Here is a 24,851-nt window from a genome sequence, read left to right as displayed (position 1 = left end):
ACTGGGGAAGGAAGGGCACAGTGCTTTCAAAACTGACATGCCAGCACAATTTATAGGGCAGATCATTTTCTAATGGTGGGTGGTTTCTGATAAGCCATGTATTTTTTATTGTATAGGGATTTCATATATACCCTAATCATCAGCCACAGAGCATGGGAGCATACAGGTACCAGTAATACTTCATATTCCCAGCGCACACGTTCCTGGATAAGCTCTCAAAATTTGGGTGCTGCAACAACAACCAGCTGGATACTTGTTCAAGTCACAAAGTAGATATTTGCCAGCACACCATGGATCGACATAAAGTAGCGTCCAAACAGATAGTTCATTGCATGATCACAACACAAGGAGAGTGCAACGTTTGGAAGTCACACAGGACCTGACGAAAGGGTCTTGCGTGTCTCCAAAACATTGCACTCTCCTTGTGTTGTGATCATGCAATGAACTATCCGTTTGGACGCTACTTTGTGTCGATCCATGGTGTGCTGGCAAATATCTACTTTCATACAGGTACCAGGGCCCACGCCTACACTACTTCTTGAGCAGCTTCTCAATCAGGGGTGGCTCCCCTGGTGGGGGTGTAGGAACCGTCTAGAGGGATTCCAATTTTCTATTCTCATGTATTGTATTTTTATGTAATCCTATATTTATGGATTGTTTTAACATGTATGTTTGTAATAAAAGTTTTTGTTTTTAGTAACTTCTATTTTGTCAATGACATCACCCATGAAAATCCTGCTGCCCCATTTCACTCCAATCTTCTACCATGTTTTGGGATGACGGTATCTGTATATTATACTAATTTTTACCTTTACCCATTGAGCAGTCTTTTTCAATTAAGGCTGGCCATAGAGGATACAACTTTCTTTCTTTCCACCATGGGTGGAAGGAAAGAAAATCGCTTGATTCCTTATCAACACATTTAGTGTTGATGGGGGAATGCCTTCGACTGCATTATGTATTCTTCCATCGGGAGGGCGCACGGAGAGTTCCCGGCCAGCTGAATACAAAGGTTACTGCTAGCGGCTACCATATGTAGAAAGGTCCAACGTGCTTGTTGTACCCAAGTTGATCGATCAACTTGGGTACAATTACCCTGCTCATACATGGTTTGAATCTCGGCTGATCTCTGCTGAACCCGGCCAAGATTTGAATAGTCTATGGCCGGCTTAAGGGCATTTCTAGATTTTTACTTTGTGGGATTTTTTTTAATAAATGAAGCCTGTTTTGTATAGTAAACCATCATAAAATGGTCAGAAACAAGGCATGTACATCTCAAAGAATGATTCCAAGACCATTCCTTGTTCAGTTTTATGTGGAGGCCCCTGGAATTTAATGACTTAAATTGAACTGTCGTGCAACAGACTTTGATGGTGCTTCAGAATGAAAACCCCGATTTAGATGCAGTTTTCTGTTTTAGGTATGAGGCTGATCAGCTGCAGGGACTGAGGAACTCAGTGCGAATGGAACTGCAGGAGTTGGAACTTCAGCTGGATGAGCGGTTAATGACTCTTGAGGAGCAACTGCGCAATTACCACATCTCCTCTCCTTTTCAGCGACAGGTGGCTATGGTAAGATTTGGTTTTAAAGCTTTTATCTGATTAATTAGAATGGGATATAATTAACTAAATGTGATTCAGGATTATGTATTTTGAACCTTTATTGGGTTTTTCTTCTGTTTAGGGTATGTATGGAGGAAGAGGAAGTACTGACAGTCTGTGTTATACCTCTCCTATGAATGTCATAGAACCAGTAAGTTCCACACTATGTAAATTAACTTGTTTATAGTCTCAAATCACAGAAGCATAATGCATGCAGTATTTTGTTTTTATCAATTAAAAATACATTTTCAGTTAATTTTTAGTTTGACCAAGGTGTATGGTATTTTATCTACCGGTTTGAAATTTGACCGGTTCAGCAGAGGCTGGCCTAATTTCGATCCATGCATGGGCTAGCTGGTTGTACACAAGTGGATCTATCGGTCAACTGCTGCACAACAAGCCTGTTGAGTTTTTCCTGAACAATCAGTGCCGCCGGCTGTACCTGGCAACACTGATCATTGTTTCCAACTGGTTGAATGAAAAAAAAAATGAATCATGTATGGCCTGCCTTACATTTTCATGAAAAGGAGCAAGGTAACACTTTTATGGCAAAAAATATTTAATGAAGTATCCAATCCTGTAGAACTGGTCTAATTTGATTATGTTAGTAAAAGCTGCCCACCAATCTGTGTGTCTCAGTGTTGAGCGGGCCATAGAAATTTACTACTGGCTGAAGGAAAAAATAACAGATTTCTCCATCCACACAAACGAGTTGTCCCATCCGCTGGGCATTGTGTTCTGACAGCAGGACCTGCCGCTGATTGAGGAAAAAATTTCCAACATATATCCCTATGACAAAAGTTTTTTTTTTTTGTTTGTACATTAAATATTTTAAAAGAATGTTTAGGTAGAATAAGAAATGGAGTTTGAATGGAAAAAGGGTTTCCCCAGGTGGGGTTTTTAGGCAGCGGGGTTAAGATATTAGACCAATTTTGTATAAAAAGAATTATATTTTATTGTACAAAAAATAATTTAACACAAAGATTAAAAAATGAGCTCTGATATAGAGTGTTTACAAGTCTAGTGGAAACAGACACGCATTATACAGACATATTTTCATAACAACATTGTATAAATATTGTCAATATCAGAAAAATGTATCTGACGCGTTTCAACCTATATATTCAAGGTCTTCTTCAGAGGTCAGTCTGTTAGAGAATCTACAACAGGGATACACATATAAGGACTTAATTATATATATTAGAAAGAGTGTACCATATTCCATATAACATAATTACCCAATTATGCGTGTCCTGAGAGCGAAAAACTTCCTATAAGAGAGTCCCTTTTTAAAATCAAAATGCCTGCTCACTTTCCCCAAGAGGTCCTGTAACACCTCCACCAGCACCAGGGCAGAAACCAGTGATGTGGCTTACGAGAGGTCACACTGAAAAACGCCCCCCCACCCGGACCGCACGGTCGGTCTGGGAGAAGGCAGCACCTGCAGCAGAAACCCAAAGAAAATGCATTTAGTGATCACACTCATGATATGTATCGAAGCATTGTATTAGGGAGTATTTACTTAGTTGAATAGTGAAGTAAAGGCATCAGTCTGCATGCATACCTCATATGCAGGCTGTAGCCTTGTAATATTAAGAATATATATATGGAGAAAAACAGTAAGTAGATCGTGCATAAAAGTGAATTAAGGACCGAGTAAAAGAGGAAAAAAATAGGTGATGTTCATCAGCTAATTTAAATAAGATGGTTGGAGGTGAATGGAAAAACCATAATATATGAATAGTGGTTAGTGCTTTGACTATAGAGGTGAAGACATGTTCGTGCAGTGTATGCTGTGAGTACTATATGGCAACCAAAAATAATAAGCATGCAAAGAGTGTCACTAAAATAAAAAGAAAAAATGTGGAAAGTGCCCACAATGAAAACGTGACAATTAATCTTAAGTGTGTTACCTTTGCCAATGTGCAAACAAATGTGAGACTGCACTGTATCGCCCTATGTACTTGGACTCAGTTGTGACCTAACCCGGGATTGGCCATAGGATTTGTCAGGCTCATTGCACACTCATCCAAATAGAGTCGACAAGTCTTAAAGTGTATAAGAGGGATAATATTGTATACAGCATAAAGCATATATTGTGTATGTATGATCAGTATGGTAAACTGATCATTTCGTATAGGGCAAAAGACAGTGCAGAAACACATTAATGAAAAGTGTACTTACAAAGTGAAGGCTGCAGGGAAGTCACACCGACCGAATAGGAGGATTACCAGTGTTTGTGCTTTAGAAAAATATATATATCCTTATTTGTAGGCGTGTAACAATCAGGAGCAGATTCACTGCAGGTGTAGGCGCCTCCCCCCACTGCGCCGATCCGTGGGACCATCCTGGAGGGCATGGCCGCCATTAGGGCAGCCTTGTGTGGCCTCCCCGGCGTTCGGGACGAGCCGAAGCCCCATCACTGACGTCATCCATGTCGTAATTACACGACGCGCCCGCGTCACGTGGCACGCGCGGGGCCCCGCGCATGCGCCGTGACCGGGAGCGTCCGAGGATGTCCCCGAACGCCGCCGGCAAGGGAGGAAGTATCCCCAATGTGGGAGCCAGGGCCAGCCTGGATGTCCAATGGGGAAAGGGGGGGGAGCCAGCAACAAAAGCGGCCTCCTCCCCCTTGCCGGGAAGGCACATCAAAGGAGAAAAACCCCGGCCTAGAGGCCGTGGCAGCAAAGCCGTCAAACCTCATGGAGGAAAGGGCAAGCAAAAAAGGGAAAAATATGATAATTATTTGTATTGGTTTGTGATCTGCAAAAATGAATATATAAAGGACTGATAATCCATAGCATCCATGGACATACTATCCCAAACTAATATACTTATTGGTTTTAAGCGTGCATACACATGAAACATCCATATATGCAGGGAAAATTCACATGTCTTGATAAACTGAAGACGGGAAAACATACACATATGTATATCAATTAATATGTAAAAAAATATATACAAACACAATAATTCAAAATCATAAGTATATCTGAAAGGGAATGGATATTAAAGTTCACTATAGGCCCTCCCTTGTTCCTTTAATATCCATTCCCTTTCCCTTCCAGATATACTTATGATTTTGAATTATTGTGTTTGTATATATTTTTTTACATATTAATTGATATACATATGTGTATGTTTTTCACCTCTCCTTTTCCCTCTTTCCTAGTATCCCGTCTTCAATTTATCAAGATATGTGAATTTTCCCTGCATATATGGATGTTTCCTGTGTATGCATGCTTAAAACCAATAATATGGGCCGTGGTTTTTCTCCTTTGATGTGCCTTCCCGGCAAGGGGGGGGGAGGCCGCCTTTGTTGCTGGCTCCTCCCCCCCCCCCCCCTTTCCCCATTGGACATCCAGGCTGGCCCTGGCTCCCACATTGGGGATGCTTCCTCCCTTGCCGGCGGCGTTCGGGTACATCCTCGGATGCTCCCGGTCATGGCGCATGCGCGGGGGTGACGTCAGCGACGGGGCTTTGGCTCGTCCCGAACGCCGGGGAGGCCACACAAGGCTGCCCTAATGGCAGCCATGCCCTCCAGGATGGTCCCACGGATCGGCGCAGTGGGGGGAGGTGCCTACACCTGCGGTGAATCTGCTCCTGATTGTTACACGCCTACAAATAAGGATATATATATTTTTCTAAAGCACAAACACTGGTAATCCTCCTATTCGGTCGGTTTGACTTCCCTGCAGCCTTCACTTTGTAAGTACACTTTTCATTAATGTGTTTCTGCACTGTCTTTTGCCCTATATGAAATGATCAGTTTACCATACTGATCATACATACACAATATATGCTTTATGCTGTATACAATATTATCCCTCTTATACACTTTAAGACTTGTCGACTCTGTTTGGATGAGTGTGCAATGAGCCTAACAAATCCTATGGCCAATCCCGGGTTAGGTCACAACTGAGTCCAAGTACATAGGGCGATACAGTGCAGTCTCACATTTGTTTGCACATTGGCAAAGGTAACACACTTAAGATTAATTGTCACGTTTTCATTGTGGGCACTTTCCACATTTTTTCACTTTTTTTCTTTTTATTTTAGTGACACTCTTTGCATGCTTATTATTTTTGGTTGCCATATAGTACTCACAGCATACACTGCACGAACATGTCTTCACCTCTATAGTCAAAGCACTAACCACTATTCATATATTATGGTTTTTCCATTCACCTCCAACCATCTTATTTAAATTAGCTGATGAACATCACCCATTTTTTTCCTCTTTTACTTGGTCCTTAATTCACTTTTGTGCACAATCTACTTACTGTTTTTTTCCATATATATATTCTTAATATTACAAGGCTACAGCCTGCATATGAGGTATGCATGCAGACTGATGCCTTTACTTCACTATTCAACTAAGTAAATACTCCCTAATACAATGCTTCGATACATATCATGAGTGTGATCACTAAATGTGTTTCACCTTGTAAACTAGCCACTTGGCATAATGCCCAATGCAATTTCAGAAAACCCCCAAACTTCCTATGAAAAGCATATGGTTTGTAAGGTTATCTTGCCTTTTTAAAGTGTGTATTACCCCAGAAAATGTAAGATCCAATATATGTCTGTGTACAGATATAGTTTTTCTTTAAATCTGGCCTCTAATGTGTTTTTTTATTTTGTTGCTCCAAAAATATGTGGTGATCCTGCCAGTTCCCTTGTTTCCTGTTTCAAACTGACCACGCCAAGCATGAAAGTAGATTTTACTGATGTGGTCATTTTGCATCCCTTAGATTAGTGCTGAGAGTAATGCCCCATACACATGGTCGGAATTTCCGACAGAAAAAGTCAGATGGGAGCTTTTGGTCGGATATTCCGACCGTGTGTATGCCCCATCTGACTTTTTCTGTCGGCATTTCCGACGGACTTAGAGAGCATGTTCTAAATTTTTCCGTCAGAAATGCAGAAGGAGGTTATCCTGTTGGCAAGTCCAACTGTGTGTGCACGGCATTACAGGTTGCCCATGGTTTGGTTTCTGGCCACACCATCCACCCAGTTGGTGGTCAATGGCTCCCAGCTGGAACTTTGGTGTCAAAACTGTAGTAGCGCCCCTGTGTGTGACATAAGCCCACCTACTTGTCTAGCGTGAGATAAGTCTGACATTTTTCTTCACTCCAAATTTGATCACCATAAAATAGACTCTGAAGCTCCTGGTTTTATAACAGTATTTTGGTTAATTAGGTCAGCATTGTTCCCTAAAAAATATTCTTAGACAAATATTTAATGCTCCTTGTAAATCTTCTTCTTTTTCATAGGTTACTGAATTGATTCGAGAACAGTCACACCTGAAGTCAGAGTTGGGCCTCGAAGACATTCGATTGGAACATGGAGCTGACCGATGTGATTCTGTCTTATCTCAAGCAGCCTCTGATTCATCTTCAGTGTGCTCCAGTCCACTGTATAGAAACAGGAAAGGTCCACTAAACACTTCTGACATTGTTGATAAGCCAAAAGCACAAGCCTCTCCCAGCAAAGCTGTATACCGTGCTTCTGTAGCTCTGACACCAAGTCCTCCGGTAAGAGCCAATCAGAATACTACAACAGAATCTCGAGAAGAACCTGGAAACTTGGATTCAGCAGAGAAGTCAGAGTTGGAAACTGTGACACCTGTGTCTGAAGGGGGAACCCGCTGGAGTCCTGAAGAAAGCCGAGAATTACAGCAAGTAATAAGAGAGGTATGATTCCTACAACTGCATCTGACCTAGATAAGTCATGACCTATGATCACTGAGATTTTCATACTAATGCAGCATATCTATAAATTATTCCAAACAACAAATGGCCATGGCTCCAAATTTCTTTTGTCATTCCTGACTCATAGGTGGACATTTTATACTCTAAAAACAGGCAGTAAGAGCGCTCCTTTTCTTTATTACAATTACAGTCTTGTTATTCTTTCTGACACTGTAAATGTTGGAGGCACACGCATTGAAGAGATTGTTCACTTTTCTATAAAGATCTTGTTGACTTACCCTTCTAATAGTTGATCTAGCATGTTATTGATTTCAAATATCAAGTGATTGTACTCCTGATTTTTACACATTTAAATCTATTTTTGTATTCCAATAATGTCGTAAAATGTTTCACTTGCTAAGTTTACATTCATGTCAGCCATCCTGCTGCATTAGCATTGGCAAACAACAAGTATTTTCCTCGTCAAATCCTGTAGCTGCTGACTTTTATTAATAGGACACTTACCTGTCCAGGGATCCAGCGCTGTCCTCACCTCAGCTAGCTCTTTGGGTCCAGGAGCCGGCACTTACTTTGGTAAGCTGGTTGCAACTGCTTGAACCTTCACAGCTGGCTTCCCACTGCACATTGAAATGGAAATTTGTCCCGCAGCTTTCTGGGACCTATATCAAAACTACACTCTGGCAAACCCCCCCCCCCCCCCCAAAAAAAAAAAAGTTCCAAAATGTAGAGGAGATAGGGAGAAGGACAAAAAAATAAAACTCCTTCTTTTGGGTGAAGTTCTGCTTTAACTGCTTGCTGACCACCTCACGCATATATACTGCGGCAGAATAGAATATTTTTGAGTGGAACGTCCTAACATCGGGAGTGAGAGAGATTGCCTGCAGGACCACGGATCTTTGGTTGGATTGCAACCTAAAGGCCCTGGCGGGGTAATCAGCCACAAGCGTTAATGGCCTTTTTTAAGGTGCAGTACATCTGGTAAGCAGGAATTTTTTATCACTGGTGGAGGGTTTTCATTGCACAGGGGATTGAAGGGAACTGTAACGTAAGTCTGCATATGGACTATGAATCTCAACGTTAAGATTTTTGGCACTACTGTCTACTTATCACCCTGCTTCTTATATCACTCACTTCTTAGATCAAAGGGATGAACTTCAGTCTGCAAATGAGGTCAGTTTAACCACTTAGACTAAGCCTTTTTCTGACACTCGTTGCTTACAAGATAAAATCAGTATTTTTTGCTAGAAAATTTTTGGAACCCCCAAACATCATATATATTTTTTAGCAGAGGCCCTAGAGAATAAAATGGCGGTTGTTGCAAAATTTTATGTTGCACTGTATTTGCGCAGCGGTCTTTCAAATGCAATTTTTTGGGAAAAAATAAACTTCAATGAATTAAAAAAAAATCTAAACCATAAAGTTAGCCCAATTGTATTGTATAATGTGAAAGATAATGTTACGCCAAGAATCGTGAGTGAATTGTGATCTTTATTCTAAGGAAAAAAAAATGTGATTCTTGATTTATCTAAAATCGTGCAGCTCTAGTGGCTTGGGAACTCCACCAGCTATCTGTGATTATCAGTTGCTTCATCCCCAACCGAGGCTGTTGCTCAGGATATGACCTATGTTCATTTTTTGGAGTCTGGAAAACACAGTATAGTTTTATTTGGAGCAAGCAAATGCTGGCTGTAAACTGACATGTTAACCTTTTGCTGAGATCTATGGAGGATCTGTTTAGTTAAATTTGAAATACACAAGTTGCTTATAGTGCCAATCAGGTTTTATACTTTTTTTACTGGGAATTGCAATGATATTGACCACGACAGACCTTAGATCATTGGACTCCCCCAACCATGAGTCACTGTGGTCACCAGGCCGGGTGACTCCCCATCGTTTCAACTCTGCATGCAAGCTAATTATGTGCTTGTAAGTATACTGTCTATGAAGAGAGTGACTGTACAGTGCGCTAGATAGTCTGTCTGCTTAATGGAGAGGAAGGAAAAGCAGCTTGACCCAAAAGTGGGTTGCAACCCATATATGAGATTTCATTGAAGAAAGAGGTTTGGAACTTTGTATGAAGCATACAGCTTGGGGGGGGGGGGGGGGGGGGGTGGACCATGATGCAAATTGTGTCTGATCAGTTCGTTATATAACTGTAATTACTAAATGTCAATACAATGCACATAAAGAGTATAATAGAATAAAAATGTATTCCATATATGATGTGTACAACCAAAACATCATAATATAGCATAATAATCCATAATAATAATGTCAGACACATAACCCATGTATCACACAATACATATATAAAAGTGCATGATTGTTACAACATATTGCAATAAAACTGAATAAAATTGATGAAATGATCCTGATTGTAAACATGATCGCATGGCAGTCATGCAGTGGCATCAACATAGCTCGACGTGTTTCATGGATGACCTCCACTCATCAGGAACAGATGCTTGATATATATCTATAATTAATAAGTTGTACACATTAATGATCGGTCTCAATATAAGAGGGCAGAGGAGAGGGAGGAAAAACAAAAGTATGAAAAAGATCCACACATACTTACAATATAGCTATGAGTCTGAAATAGAGCGATGAGAGCTGCAGGCTGGCCAAACAATTCACTAGCACCGGGAGCTGAGGTGGAAAACCCAAGATATTTGATGGAAAAACACTTAGGAGACGAATGTCCCTGGGAGTAAGGTCCCCCATGGATGGTCAGGGGTGATGTGAATGGCATATCCGTGAAACCTCTGCAAATAAGTGTTGAAGTTATGTGTATTATTACATATAGTATGAAGTGTACATATTTAACATGGTAAAGTGTGGGCCAATACTATCACCGAGAGGTAGTTAGTGAAAATGTGATCATATGGGAAAATGCCATATCTAAGTGTAAGAGTAAGGGGAAATTTAAAGGTGATTTAATGTACCCCAACCCATTGAGGCATCATGTGAAATAGAAACTACACACCAAAGGAAAGGATGAAAGGGAAAGGAAGAAAATTCTACCATAATGCTACCTGGAACTCCTAGGCCAACACACATGGTCCAAATGGTATACCCATATATGAGATTGACCATTTATCTTTTTGTGTTTTGTAGTAGGCATTATGTATGGGATAGGGAGGATGTGAGGAGAAGTTAGCCCCATTATATTTAAAACTATAGTTGTCACTTTAAATTTTGAAAATGTAATTCCAGCCATACTAATATAAAAAAAGTCTTGAGCATTAAATATATTTATTTTCCATATTTATACTGCACTAAATTATCAAACAACACTTTAGTATGCAGGACTTATTCACAACAGTCCCTGTTCCCTGAAGGAGCTCACAATTTATTGTTTTTACTACACTAATGCATGTGCTAGGGAAAGATTTGAGAGTAAGTCTGTTAGAGTGTGCAATCTGCTCACATAATTTGTAATAAAAACATCTTTGCCATGCTGAAGCTTCCCTCCAACCACTTTGCATATTATTTTATATATTTATTTATATATACTGTGATTCCGTACTTGCCAAATATGCTACAGAAATCTCCCTCCACTAAGTCTGGCTGCAGCCATTTTACCTGTGGGTAGCTGAAGCTGCTGCCTGTTCACTTACTGGGTTTACACAGACACACAGAGGCTTACCTCCAACTCTGCAGCTTTCATTGGCCCTCTTATGACTCCCCCCCCCCCCCCCCTGGCAAACTCTCACGAGAGAGAGAGCTGTGCATGATGTCATGAGTCTAGGCCAGTGATGGTGAACCTTGGCACCCCAGATGATTTGGAACTACATTTCCCATGATGCTCATGCACTCTGTAGTGTAGTTGAACATCATGGGAAATGTAGTTCCAAAACATCTGGGGTGCCAAGGTTCGCCATCACTGCCCTAGGCTAATGACCAGACAAACAGGACGTGGGCTGTATAAGGGAGAAAAAAAAAGTTTTACTATCCAAAGTTAAAACAACAAGGTCAGAAGATTTAATAGATGGAAAGTTGAAAAAATGACTGAGGGTCCGCTTTAAAGTGATTGTATACCTTCACCTTGTAAAACAACCTATTCAGTTTAACTCTGATCTTCCCAGTGAAAGGCTGTCCAAGGGGGCTGCCAGGAGAAGACTGATCACTGGAGGAGATCAGGTGTTTTGTCACTTTTTTGGGGTTGTGTTTGATATGTGCAAAGGAAGACCACACAAATACTTAAAATGTATTAAAAGTAATGACAGATAAAGATAAAAAAACAAGAATACTTAACTTAATCTGCTGTTTCCGCCATGGGCCCCGTAACATAGCACAGGTGACTACAGACGCATACCTCCATGAGGCAACTCTGATGTGAGACAAAGACCTTTATAGGTTTTGGCTGTGATGTACAGTATATAGGTCTTGTATTTAGGAAATGGTTAAGCCCACCTACAGAGCAAAATGACCTAAGGAAAATGTCAAATTCCTGAAGGAGAGGGGGCTGGCTTGTCCATAGTCAGCTTACAATCACATTCCAATGACATGAGTCAGCTAAAAGAGACTAGAATAACCAAGGTATTAGAAGTTTTATTAGATATTTGTGAGGCAAACCTTTCATAAGGAATATGAAATATGCAATTTCCCAGCAGGCTGAGTTCCTAGCACAGCTAGAGAACTGACCACAATGTGTTGTCTTGCTTAGTGTGGTCAGTTTATATTTGGAAAGCAGAGGTACTGGCAGGAACACCGAGGATTTTACACAAAGGAAGCAATACAAAGATAACAGGAGACTTTCTCATACAAGTACATGGTACAGCAGGCACATATCAGGAATATGAAATGTTAGGTTTACATAATCTTAAACCTACTAGTATATTTGTGAATTGTAGAGGGAAACACATACAGACATGATAAAGCAAGCACATGTTTGACTAACCTGTTTTATAAGTTGGTAATGGTAGTAATATTATGTCGTGTTTATAGACAAGAATACTCCTATTTACAAACTTGTTGCCAGTTAGTGGGAGTTTAATTTAAATAACCCATAATGTCACAATTTATATCATAGTTGACACTTTGTTCTCCTCTAACTAATACACAAATTCAGTTGTGATTAAGTAGGTAATGGAATACATTTTGTTCTTGTGTTACTACATGATTCCTATTGTCTTGCCTGCTAACTGAAACAGTGTGTGATTCATTCAGCAGTTCAGCGGGTTGAGTTTGGGTGGCATGCATGATAAAATGTATGACCAAGTGCTGCCTACTCTCAGTATTACAGGCTGCCAAATGGTCAGCAGACACATGCTTATTGCTATAAAATGTCCCATTGTCTTACATGGTCAAAAGAATTTAAATTCTCCAAAAGAAAAAAAATAGTAGCGTATTCTTAGAAGTTATATTTTAATTGAATTCCTGAAGGCAATTTTAAAATATTTGCCTTGTTTACACACCAAGGAGTCTTTTATATATTTGTAAAAAAGTTACAGTATTTTCCTTACAGGTGTTGTTTTTTTCCCTCTTATTGACATGTGTTTCCCTAGTCTTGTTTGACTTGCCTTTTACTATAGCTGGATGGGGTTACATCACACACAATGGAGAAGTAGGTTTTCCATCTATAGAGTAGATGGAGAAATAAAAAAACTTTAAGCTTTATACACAGTCCCTCTAATTTCAATACTGTGTAGCAAACTCGTCTTGTCACTCATCAATACCCAGCAATGAGAGACTGGGGTTTGCTTTTCATAAGATCTAATGCCACCAGAAAGTAAATTCTCTATATCCAAAAATACTGTTCCATTCTGTTGGGTTCCTTATAGCAGTATCTGGGGTAGTAATAGTCACTCAACCCTTTTGTACTTCATTGCTGGAAAGTAACAAGAAACTGTTTGAAAAACTGTTAGACGTGTGTGTGTGTGTGTGTGTGTATAACAAGAGAAGTGTGCATGATTTGCATAGGTCAGTATTTACGCAGCCCAGCCACTGTGTTTATTTTTTTTAAGTTGTTAGCTTTATCAAGGAACCTTCATTTATTAGCGTGCAGGACTCCAAATACAAAACTTTTTAATGAAAAGCACTTCTTGGAGACAGTGGAATATCCTCCCGTAAACTGTTTATTCTTTGCTGTTTGTTATTCCTATGTTGTGTCTTTTAGGCAAGCTCTTAAGCCTTGATTTATAAATGACAACCTCTAGCACTCTGTATTCTGCAAACATGGATTGAAAGACGAGTGAATGTATTACATCTGCTCTGGATAAACATTTTTGTTTGAGATTTTCATGTTAGTACACTCAGGCATTTTAATAAAATATGCATTATTAGTGGTTTTCTCATACATTTGTAAATTGGAGTTTTGTTTAGTCCAGTATTCATTCATAATATTATAATATAAAAGTGCTACAGTAGCTGTATCCATAAAAATATTTTTGGTGTGTGGTTTTGTAAACTCCATTTATTGAGTAAATATCCTATATTTCTCTTTGCTAGAGTTGACCCGTACCCATACACACCATAGACCACCACACACACACCCCAAAATGAAAACTAAAAAGCATGTGCAGCTCTGCATGTGGGGGAAAAAACCCTTGCATTTATATGTTTAGATAACATCTTTATGTATTTAATATTAATATACAATATTTTGTAAATACCTTTTGTTGTTCTTCGTTTATGACCACATAAAAATGTACAACTACTACATTTCCTTTACATTTTCTCATAGAGGAATGACTTAATAATTGAGCTAAGGAACCATGTGCACCTGACTGAAATGCTTACATCTGTTGTCCTTCTCTAGATCAAAGAATCTATTGTTGGAGACATCAGACGAGAGATAGTAAGTGGACTTCTAGCAGCAGTATCCTCTCCTCTTCGCTCGTTGGATGGTAAAACAGATGGGAGAGTTTAGGTAGGTGCTCATTTCATGCATGATAATGTTTAAGCTGTCTTTACTATTTCAGACTTTTTTTTTTCTTTAACCACTTCAGCCCCGGAAGATTTGGCTGCGTCGTTTTAACTGACAATTGCGCGGTCGTGCGATGTTGTGCCCAAACAAAATTGACTTCCCTTTTTTCCTACAAATGGTGGCATTTGATCATCTCTGCGGTTTTTATTTTTTGCGCTATAAACAAAAAAGAGCGGCAGTTTTGAAAAAACACAATATGTTGTACTTTTTGCTATAATAAACCCAATTTTTTTTTTTTTTTAAAAAAAAGCTAATTTTTTCCTGAGTTTCGGCCGATATGTATTCTTCTACATATTTTTGGTAATAAAAATCACAATAAGCATATATTGATTGGTTTGCGCAAAAGTTATAGCGTCTACAAAATAGGGGAAAGATTTATGGCATTTTTATTATTATTATTATTTTTTTTTTTTTAGTAGTAATGGCGGTGATCAGTATCAGGACTGCAACATTATGGCGGACAGATTGGACACTTTTGACACATTTTTGGGAGCATTGGCATTTATACAGCGATCAGTGCTATAAAAATGCACTGATTACTGTGTAGGAGCAATCGCAGGTACCCGGCAGTCATCGGGCATGCGCATCGGCTCCGGTATCGCGCATGCCCCCCAGTGGTCAAAAGGCGAGCCGAGGTATAGCTACGTTGGTTCGCCCAGGGGAGCCAACCTGCCACAGTATAACTGCAGCGGCTGGTCGGGAAGAGGTTAAAGGTTCAGCCCATCCAAAAATTTTAAAGGTAACTTTTGTAGATGTTTGAGACGTAAAGCAGGAGCTAAAGTCTGCAAAAATTACTTCCTCCAGCCATGCAAGCTCCATCACCATTCGCCTGGTATTCTGTAGGGTTTAGCATCTTTGGCCATTTTGATTGTCCAGCTCAGGATGACATAACTACCATGCATGCACACAGGTCCTAATTTATTCTGTCACTTAGGCATACCAAAATTGCACACTGAGCTGAACATGTGCATCTCACGTTACTATCTGAAGTAGTTTTGTAGCTGACATGTAAGAAGCATTTATTGCAGAAGAGGCATAGTATGGCACAATAGAAGACCTTCTCTGCTGAAGTTCAGTAACACTTAAAGGTCTCTGGGCAGTGGAAGGAGATTGCTCAACTTTATTTCAGTTGCTCTCTCCTCTCATTATAATGCTCCTTGAGTTGCTTCTCCCTCAGTCTTAGCACTGCTGTACAGTGGCTTACAAAAGGCTCACCCCAAGTCAATTTTAGGTACCTGCACTATTTCCATTTTTAAAGAATACAATTCATTTTTAAAGAACTTCTTTATCTTGTCTCTTATATCTGTCTATCACAGCTTAAATTTTATCTCCTTGATGTCACGGATTAAGCAAAACCTCTGAAAATGGAAAAAAATTGCTAATTTTGTGGTTGGGCCACATTGCATTTATAAAAATTAATATTTGACCTCGCTGGTTATAAATATTTCGAACCATCCCTATTCAGATTTCTTCAGAATTCTTCAAATCATTAGAAAAAAAAACTAAACCATTTTATTTGGGTAGAGAAGAGGCCTCATATTCAGAAAACCACCTTTCGTCTTCCTAAAAGCAAAGGAGGTCTAGGTTTACCAAATTCTAAACACCATTATTACGCATATCATCCTTTGAATGTCACAGACTGGTTTCTCAACGAAAACATCAAGACATGAATAAAAATAAAATAAACTTGGACTAAGTGCCCACTCACAATTATACTGTGGCCAGTACTAGTCCCTAGACAAACACCCACTGTTCTCCTACCTTTACAACCCGAAGGAGTCCTCTCATCATGCAACTTTCTGTTTAAGACAGATACTCGAACAGACATACAGACAAAATCTACATTGGTAGACATTAGTAGCACTTATTTCAGACACAATTATACCTGCTCTTTAACATTAAGAAATTGAACTATTGTGGAGGCAGCATGGACTCTTGTGGTACGATATGAACTTGCAAAAGTCAATTTACAAAAAATATAAATTTATTATACAAAAATATACACAATAAATAGCCTTGAATAAGTAGATCTAGACATTGGATGCTACTAGTAGTGGAGCGTCCACTTATCTGACACAAATTGGAAGAAATTAGATGTATATAATGGTTCTGTACTGTTCTACACGGAAAATGTTCTTCCAGTTGCACACTCTACATGTTTCGGAGTTGTCCCCTTCATCAGGAGTATATTAGGTCAGAAAATGATCTACAAAAAAGCATATGAATCAATTATACAATATTAACATCACAAAACATACAGATATCTGGCCGGCTATGTGGGTGAGTTTTTTCCTTCCTCTAATCAATCATTCTATTTTGGGTTTAATCCTTAAATGTTGAGGGAAGTACTGAGGGGTTATATTAGATTTTACCTTTGTTTATATAGATACGTAACAGTACACCATGAAGGTTGGTTATTAGTTATGTATGTTTTTTGATGTTAATATTTATATTTTTTGTAAATTTAGATTTTTTTTTATATTTTTGTAAATTGACTTTTGTAAGTTTATATCGTACCATGAGAGTCCATGCTGCCTCCACAATAGTTCAATTTCTTATCTAGTAATAGGACGAAGGTACATAAATTTTTTCATAACAAGTAGTTTTTTCATACATGCTCTTTAACATTGTTTGAAATGTGTCCTCGCACTCATCTGATCTCCTGAATCTACTCCAAACTAGAAGACTTTTAGTCCCCCCACTTCGAGCTTAAAAGGAAAAGTACAGCTAAAGCTCATTTGGCAGTACTTCTCCTGTGGATCACAGGAGTACTGCTCATTCTGCACTTCTGTGATCTGGTTTCAGGATACAGCGGTCTGAGGCTTGTTGTCGGCTGACGTCACAGAGCCGATTCGCCCACATGCCTGGACCAACACCCAGCTCAGGCTCTCAGCGAGCTGCTGAGAGCCTGAGCTGGCCGCCCCCGCCGCCCCGCCTCTACAGCCCAGAGTTTCATTGAGCACGGGGGGGGGGGGGGGCAGGCAGAGAGTAGCTGGCTGACAGTCACCAGCTCTCTGCCATGGATCTGTGAGAACCAAGCGACCGGCAGTGTTTGATAGCTCGATTCTCAGTGTTAGAACCAGTGGGGAACAGATGCAGCATTGGACCGATGTTGCATTCATCTTGGTAAGTATAATTAAAAATAAAAGTATGCCCATACTTCTCTATTAAATAAAATTGGGAAAATAAGTTAAAGAGCTCATTAACAGATAATTAATAGACCAAATCTTTCCAGCTAGCTCATAGCAGTTCATTCAGTCTGCGGACTATAGAGATTAAATAAAAAGGTATTTTTCTTGTAGAGAAACCCTATCAGTTTACATAAAATTGATCCAAACAGTTCTCCCACTTGCTGGAGATAGCCTAAAAGAAAACAATTTCTTGAGTCATATTTTTTTGGTATTGCTAACCACTACAAAGCTTCTGAAAAATAATCCATTTATTGATCAGACAAATCGCAGGCTTGAACCTTTCTTGCTCTCCAGAAGTCTTCCTACTACACGTTGAAACCAAAGATGGTTTTACTCTACCACCCAAACACTTGCTTAGTCACTTAATGCAGTGCATACCTTGATACCTAGACTTTCGAAAACATCCATAGTTCCTTCTTTAAAGGACTGGGTAGAACATGCAGACCATGTTCATGAGCTGGTATCCATTATGCATTACAAACTAGATAGACTGACACATTTCAATAACACGTGGCAGGCAACGAAAGATATGTCAAAAGACAAAATTAAACCATAGTCGACAAAGCAATCCTAGCTAGTCCTAAAGGGGACAAAGACAGTCATACTTTGTCTATATATAACAGCTTTGTCCTTATTCTCCCCTTTCCTTTTCCAACACTTACCTACTCTTTACCTTTCCTCATTTGTCCCAGTCCCCCCCCATTTCCAATCATACTGGGTCACTGTTTGAGGAGCCCTTTTTCTGTACCTATCCACGAGACAAAATAAGAAGAGGGAGAATTATTGGTCTCTAGAAATGTTGCGAGGTGTAGATTTATTGTTATTTACTTAATCTAACTGTATTTCTTCCCGTTCCCTCTTTTTTTTTTTTTTTTCTCCCCGGCGCTTTCCTTATTCGTTTTCTTTGTCCTTTTCTTCTTTTTACTTCCTTTACATAGGTATACTCAAACACTTAAATTTAGACTTTGAATAGTTTTGATTCAGAATTGTAACACAGAAATGAAATATGTTGGAGCTTCCTTTCACGCAAGCAATAGCCCTCTTAAAAAATGATATAAAACCTCCAGCATGGTTTGTTGATCCTTGTATGTGATCTCTTGACCGTTACCATATTTTTTTTTATTATAGTGTATAAGAACTGTCTAAATTACAATCAACAGTCTGTATTCTCAAGTAAATGTGAAGTATTTCCTCTGTTATGTTTTCTGTAAACATGCCTTTGAAAAATATAAAATGAAGAATATAGAATATTATTTATTAAAATATTCAGTTCAGCTTTTAATTGTAGTTTCTGTATCTTTATATTTAATCATCTCCTCTTTTTTCCAACATACAGACTGAAGTCACAAGAATCGGTTGAACTCTTGGCAATTTGTATCAAGATTTCGCTGCAGGTCTTCGTTATGTCAAGACTAAGAGACCAGGAGGACTTTATTTTGCTGCTGAAGTGATCTACTGTTTTTTTTTTTTTTTTGTCTTTTCATTGACTGTTGTTCTTGTGTGTAATTTGGGCACTTTGCTTAGCTTTCTGCCAATAAGAGGACTGTGGAGGTTTCAAACAATATTTATTTTACTGTACTAATTCTTATCCCATTGCATCCTTTTTTGAGACTTGAAAATGTACCCTTTTCCCCAAATGATGCCTTTTTTTATTTTTTAGAGGGGGGAGAGTATGCAGGTTTTTGCAGAGTAATACGGTTAAACAACCAATATTAACGTCTATCTCTTTAGCTTATACACTGACCTCCATGAGGTATAGACTGTGCAATAAGTGATTCACTCTGAACTTAACAAACTTTCTAGTTTTTGCTGTTTTATAGAGTCACTTTAACAAGTACTGGTCCTCTGCAAATGAGGGAAGTAGCCATTGTATGGGCTGAACCACTATATACAGGAATTGTATTGACAAGTCCAGTGTAAGCAGAGCTTTCAGATTAGTTGCTGTAGCTAAAGTTTGTCACTTGCATGGCAGAGTTCCTATTTTTTCTCAAAAACTACTTTTATAGTTCTTACACTGAAAGTGGTATATCTTTATATTAAGAATTGTTAAATGTTTTATTAAAATGCTTCAAGAAGGCAGCCCTACACCAAAATATTAGTATTTTGCAGGATTAAGTGAGTAAAAGTATTAAGCAAGCTTTTACGTACCTCAGTGGTTTCACTTTTCTCTCCCCTGTTGGTGCTTTTCCTACGGTATTGGGTCCTTGGCCTTCATCCTGCTTATACCTTTTACTATTCATTCCATTAGTCGCTTCTCCACCCCTTGCTTTCCCTTGTAAAGTGAAAGAAGGAATCATGGGACAGGATCACGGCTGCTATTTTAGCATATTGGAGTGTAAAACAAAAGGGAGGTTAAAGACTTTGAGACTATGACTTTCACCACCAGAAGAGCTATTTCAGTGTAGGGATGAATTCCCATTTAACTCATAATCTTTTTGATGTGCCATATTTTTAACACTATACCTTTCTTTTCTAATCTCATTGTGTTATGCGTTTTCAGTGTGGAGTACATATTATACAAAATGTACTTTGCATTCTGTGAGCCTCCCGAGAAATACTAAACTCCACACACCAACTGTTTTTTTATTTTTTTAGAAATGAAGGTATGTATGTCTGAGATAAATGGAACAAGTACGTCTGGGCAGAGGGATTGGAGCGAGTTAAACCCCTTTTCCTTTGTTATTTTTTGTTTTGTTTGAGCTGTAATTGGAACAATATTTGTGGATATAAATGTTGCAGAAAGTCTGAAAACTATATCAAGTTTGTGTTCCTCCATACACAAGGGCTGATTTCTAAATATAATAAAGTATTTATTTTGCATATACCTTGGGTCTCTTATTTGTGTATGAAACTGGGGCAATGTTTTACACAAAGCTAGAGAATTGCCAGGCAGCTGTTTACATTGCTGTTGGGACATGCTAGTCTCAAGCCAGGTACACACGAGCCGAATGGCAGGAGACATTTGCCGGTTAAAAATAAAACTGCCCACATTCGGTCTGGGTGTATGTCGGTCTGTCCGGCAGAAGCCGGCTGAGCATGCTGGAAAACCAGCAGCCGACCGACCAGCAGCCGAGCCGACCAGTGACGGAGATCATTCATCGGATTTCTCTGCCAGGGGGGCTGTCCCTCTGTCAGAACACAGCTCAGCGGGGGGAGATCGCTGTACCACCTTCACATAGTGGGGACAGCGGCTCTGACCAGAGCTGACAGTTTTTTTTTTTTTCGTTCAACCCACTGAGTTAAATGGAAAAAAAAACTAGTGTGTACCAGGCTTCAGTCTAGTCCCATTGTCAGGTTTTCTATGTTCTTTCATCAGGATTGCATTATAAATTCTCGTTCAAGCCCTGAAGAAGGGGGGGGCCATTTTCCCTTTTTTTTTTTCCTACATTTTTTATTTAAAGATTTAAAGATATGACACAGATACAAACATAAAGATAACTTCGCATTGCATTTAGACTAATGAACGCATCAAGTATAACAGCCAAAACATAACAGTTGCATGTGAATGAAGGTCGCTATTCAGTCAGACTCATACCACTCGCTGAAGTCTAATATAGGGTAAATATCTGTGCCCACCGCTTTTTGTGTCTTTTTTATTGAAAGAGATAAACAGTAAGGAGAAAGAAAGAAAAGACGAAGAAGAGAGGGAAAGAGAGAGGGAGAGAAAAAAAAAATATATAATATAATAGCAACCCTCCAGGAAGGGGGGGAGGGAAGGGGCAGTTGCCCCCGGGGAGCCAAGTTTGGTAATGCTGAACTGCCGATGGGGATCCTAGACAATGGATCCTGACATGTTTTGGTGGAATTCATCAGAGAAGTGAAAGAGGTTCCAATGAAACCATCTGGACTTATGTTCCTCCGACAGCGCAGAGGTCAGATCTTCCATCTGCTCAATGTCCTTCACTCTTGCGAACCATTGGGCTACCGTTGGCGCAGACTGTTGCTTCCAAAGAGGTGGGATGCTGGCCCGAACGGCATTAAGGAGATGTTTGAGGAGGGATTTTTGGTAACATTTCCTTGACAGGGTAGTAAGGTTAAAGAGAACCGCAGCTGGGTTATCCTGAAGGGAGATATCCGTGAGTTTAAGTACAAGCTTAAGCACCGGCTGCCAAAAAGTTTGGAGCACAGGGCAGTCCCAGAAAATAGGTAATAGAGTGCCTGGGTGTAGGTTGCAGCACCAACAGTGGTCAGTTTGTAGAGGAAATATCTTAGCCAGTACGGAAGGAGTTCTGTACTAGCGCGTCACTATTTTATATGTGGTCTCTTGGTATTTACTACACAGATAGGATTTGTGTGCGAAAAAGATTATACTTTCTTTTTGGGGTTCTATGAAGGTGACTTGTGTTGTGGAAATTTTATATTAATGTGTTGTCCTAAGTCTCCCAGTGTGTGTTCAACCACAGCCCGCTCTAAAGAGCTGACTGCGGCAGATCGACGCTGGCTGAGACCTGTTAGGTAGTGGAAAACTTCCTGCTGTTTGGAGAGAGGTGTTTGCGGAGAGAGGACATGTCCGCCAGCAAAAGGGCCCCTGTGCAATGTACAGAACAATCGTCTGGTAGGGATGCGTTCACTATGCAAAGACATTATCGGTTTAGAGGTGTTTTTTGCTCTTGTCACCCCTGGTATGCCTGATCAACATGTTTGGGGTGCCATGACGTATACCTGCAGATAATCTCCCATGCACAAGGAACTTTAGTCATCGTCATTTAGTATATTGTATCATGTCCTGTAGTAATTGGTTGTTTTGTGTTCTGTTGTTAAATCCTTATATGGTCACTTACATCCTGTGAGGTCATATCCTGTGAGGTCACAAGCTTTGTAAGAGGTGTGTTTGGCTGTTGGAGGCTGAACCCTCGAGCTGTGGGACCTCCTATTGATATGCTAATAAAGTGGCTCACTCAGACAGCTGAGGAGGCTGGCTGCAGTGTGGTCTTGGAAGTGGAACCGTAAACATGTGTTTTGTCTAGTGGTCTGGATGGGGCACACACCAGAGGATGGATACGATCACAAGGTGAGATGGTATTATATCATTTAGACGAAATTGTTATTAACAGGAGATTTGGCTGTGTGCTTTGCGTACAACCAAATTTCGCTAACACTTGCAAGTCTCTCTCCCATTTTGCTAAGAATGGGGAATCTTCAGTGGCGTGAAGGTCCAAAAGGGATTTGTAGGAGGTTAAGGACCTCCGGTCGGTCCCTCACCCATGCAGAGTTCCTCGAAAGAGTAGAGCTTTCTGACATTGGGTTGGTTTGGGCAGTGAGCCAAGAAAGTGAGATGGTTGATCCTCCATCTGTCTAATTGGAGTGGTGCCTGACCTGAGAGCAAGTTCTCCGTAGTTAGCCAAACGGAGGAACGCAGGAGTGAAGAGACCCTCATGAGTCCCTGTGGGGCTTGCGATCGAAAGGATGGGTCAGTGAGGCCAGGTAGAAAATCCAGATGACCAATAAGTGGCGTCAGTGGGGATGGAAAATTTCTTAATGCTTAATTCAGTTCCATAAGAGTTGGTCCAATCAGTGGGTGAGTAGTCAAGTGGGTGGCAGGAGTTTTCCCGGCCCAAAGTATACACGCTAGTGGGGCTCTGGCTGCCTCCTGTTCCAGCGACACTTAGAGCTTCAAATCACTGTGACGGCACCAGTCCACGACCCTGGTCATATGTGCTGCAGTATAGTATAGAGCTGGATCTGGAAATTGGAGACCGCCTCTAATCTTTGGTCATAATAGGAGTGCTCTACCGAGATGTGGGTGTTTTCCACGCCAGATGAATCTGATGAATAATGAACGAACAGTGTCTGCAATAAATACAGAATTCTGGGCATTGCATTCATTTTAAGTATATTGCAATGGCAGAAGAAGGAAAGGAAAAGAGTTCCACTACCCAGGATCAGCAGCGAGCGTAGATAAAAGGGGCTGAAAGTTGAGGGTGACGATGTCTTGTAATTTTGCGGAGATTTTTGTTCCTAGGTATTGTATTGAGCGGACTGCCCATTTGAATGGGAAGAAGGGGCGTAGGTTAGAAATGGTAGAATCTGACAAGGAAACACTTAAGGCCTCTGATTTTTGTAAATTAACCTTAAAATTAGACAGGGTGCCATAGCAGTCCAGCTCCTGTAACAGGGAGGGTAGAGAGGTGAGGGGCTTGGTAATGTAGAATAAAAGGTCGTCAGCATAAGCTGCAACTTTGTGTTGACATTGGTCCAATTGGATGCCTCTTATGGACTGATTGCCTCTGATATGGTGTAGAAAAGGTTCCAGGGAGAGGACAAACCGCATTGGCAACAGGGGGCAGCCCTGTCTGGTGCAGTTCGAGATAGAGAAAGGGCTGCAGTTGTAGCCATTTACCCGAACAGTCGCTGTGGGATTATCATAGATGGTCGAAATGCATGACAGGATGGGATCTGGCATACCCACGAATTTAAGTGTCTCCTGGAGGAAGGACCAGTCTACCCTTGTCAAAAGCCTTCTCGGCGTCTGTGGAAAGGAGCAGCAGAGATATTCGGGAATGCTTCGCTTTTTCTATGATGTTCAGTGTCCGGGTGGTGTTGTCCCTGGCCTCTCTAGTTTTGATGAAACCGACTTGGTCTATTCCGATTAGACGTGGTAATAAAGCATTCATCCTAGAGGCAAGTATTTTAGTGAATAGTTTCATATCACAGTTCAAAAGTGAAATGGGCCTCTAGCTGGCACATAGTAGTGGGTCCTTACACGGCTTAGGGATCACAGATATAGAGGCGCGCAGCATGTCTGCAGGGAGATTGTGTCCGTCGATCTCAGCATTGAAGGCTGCAAGAAATGAAGGTGCCAAAGTGTCCTGGTACATTTTGTAATTGGGGAGGGTAGAACCATCCGGTCCGGGACCTTTACCGGACTGGGTGTCAGCTTTGCGGCTACGAATTCCTCCGTGGTAATAGGTTCGGACAAGTCCACTCGCTCCTCTGTCGTCAGCGTAGGAAGGTCAGTTTTTTAAGATAATTGCGGATATCCAAGGCTTTTTGGGGCAATAACTGAGGGGTAGAAATTGGATCCAAATTATACAATTTGGAGTAAAAAGCACGGAAAGTATCCGCCAGTTCTGGAGATGAATGAACTATGGAGCTCGATGACGAGAGAAGAGAAAGTACGTACATCTGAGATCGCTTCACACATAAAGCGTTGGCCAATAGCCGACCACATTTGTTGCCGTAAAAAGAACGACATGCCTTCAGTAGTACATGTTTCGCCTCATACATGAAATGGTCTTGTATAGCTTCCCAAAGACGGACCAGTTCTGCCTCGGTAGCACTATCTGGCCGATTCTTAAGTTGGCGTTGCAAAGTGTGAAGTTGCGCCAGGAGGTCAGACAAGGTTTTAGCGCAACGTTGTTTGGCCGCATGACGGTGTTTCATTAGTATACCTCTAATGAAGCACTTATGCGCT

General features: G+C 40.4%; 1 protein-coding gene across 1 annotated transcript in view; it reads left to right on the top strand.

Annotated features, from left to right (window-relative positions):
- ITPRID2 (ITPR interacting domain containing 2) overlaps nucleotides 1–20,261 on the top strand; it is a 164,698-nt gene extending 144,437 nt beyond the window's left edge. Inside the window, exons 14-18 of the mRNA XM_073633744.1 lie at nucleotides 1,421–1,571; nucleotides 1,684–1,752; nucleotides 6,878–7,297; nucleotides 14,079–14,189; nucleotides 18,774–20,261. Of these exons, the coding sequence (XP_073489845.1) occupies nucleotides 1,421–1,571; nucleotides 1,684–1,752; nucleotides 6,878–7,297; nucleotides 14,079–14,189 (751 nt within the window). The 3' untranslated portion in view covers nucleotides 18,774–20,261. The remainder of the gene's footprint in view (nucleotides 1–1,420; nucleotides 1,572–1,683; nucleotides 1,753–6,877; nucleotides 7,298–14,078; nucleotides 14,190–18,773) is intronic.
- The last annotated feature ends 4,590 nt before the right edge of the window (nucleotides 20,262–24,851 follow it).

The sequence above is a fragment of the Aquarana catesbeiana genome, linkage group LG06 (genome assembly GCF_042186555.1).
Source record: "Aquarana catesbeiana isolate 2022-GZ linkage group LG06, ASM4218655v1, whole genome shotgun sequence".
Lineage (NCBI taxonomy): Eukaryota > Metazoa > Chordata > Amphibia > Anura > Ranidae > Aquarana > Aquarana catesbeiana.
This window is presented reverse-complemented; position numbering and strand designations above follow the sequence as displayed.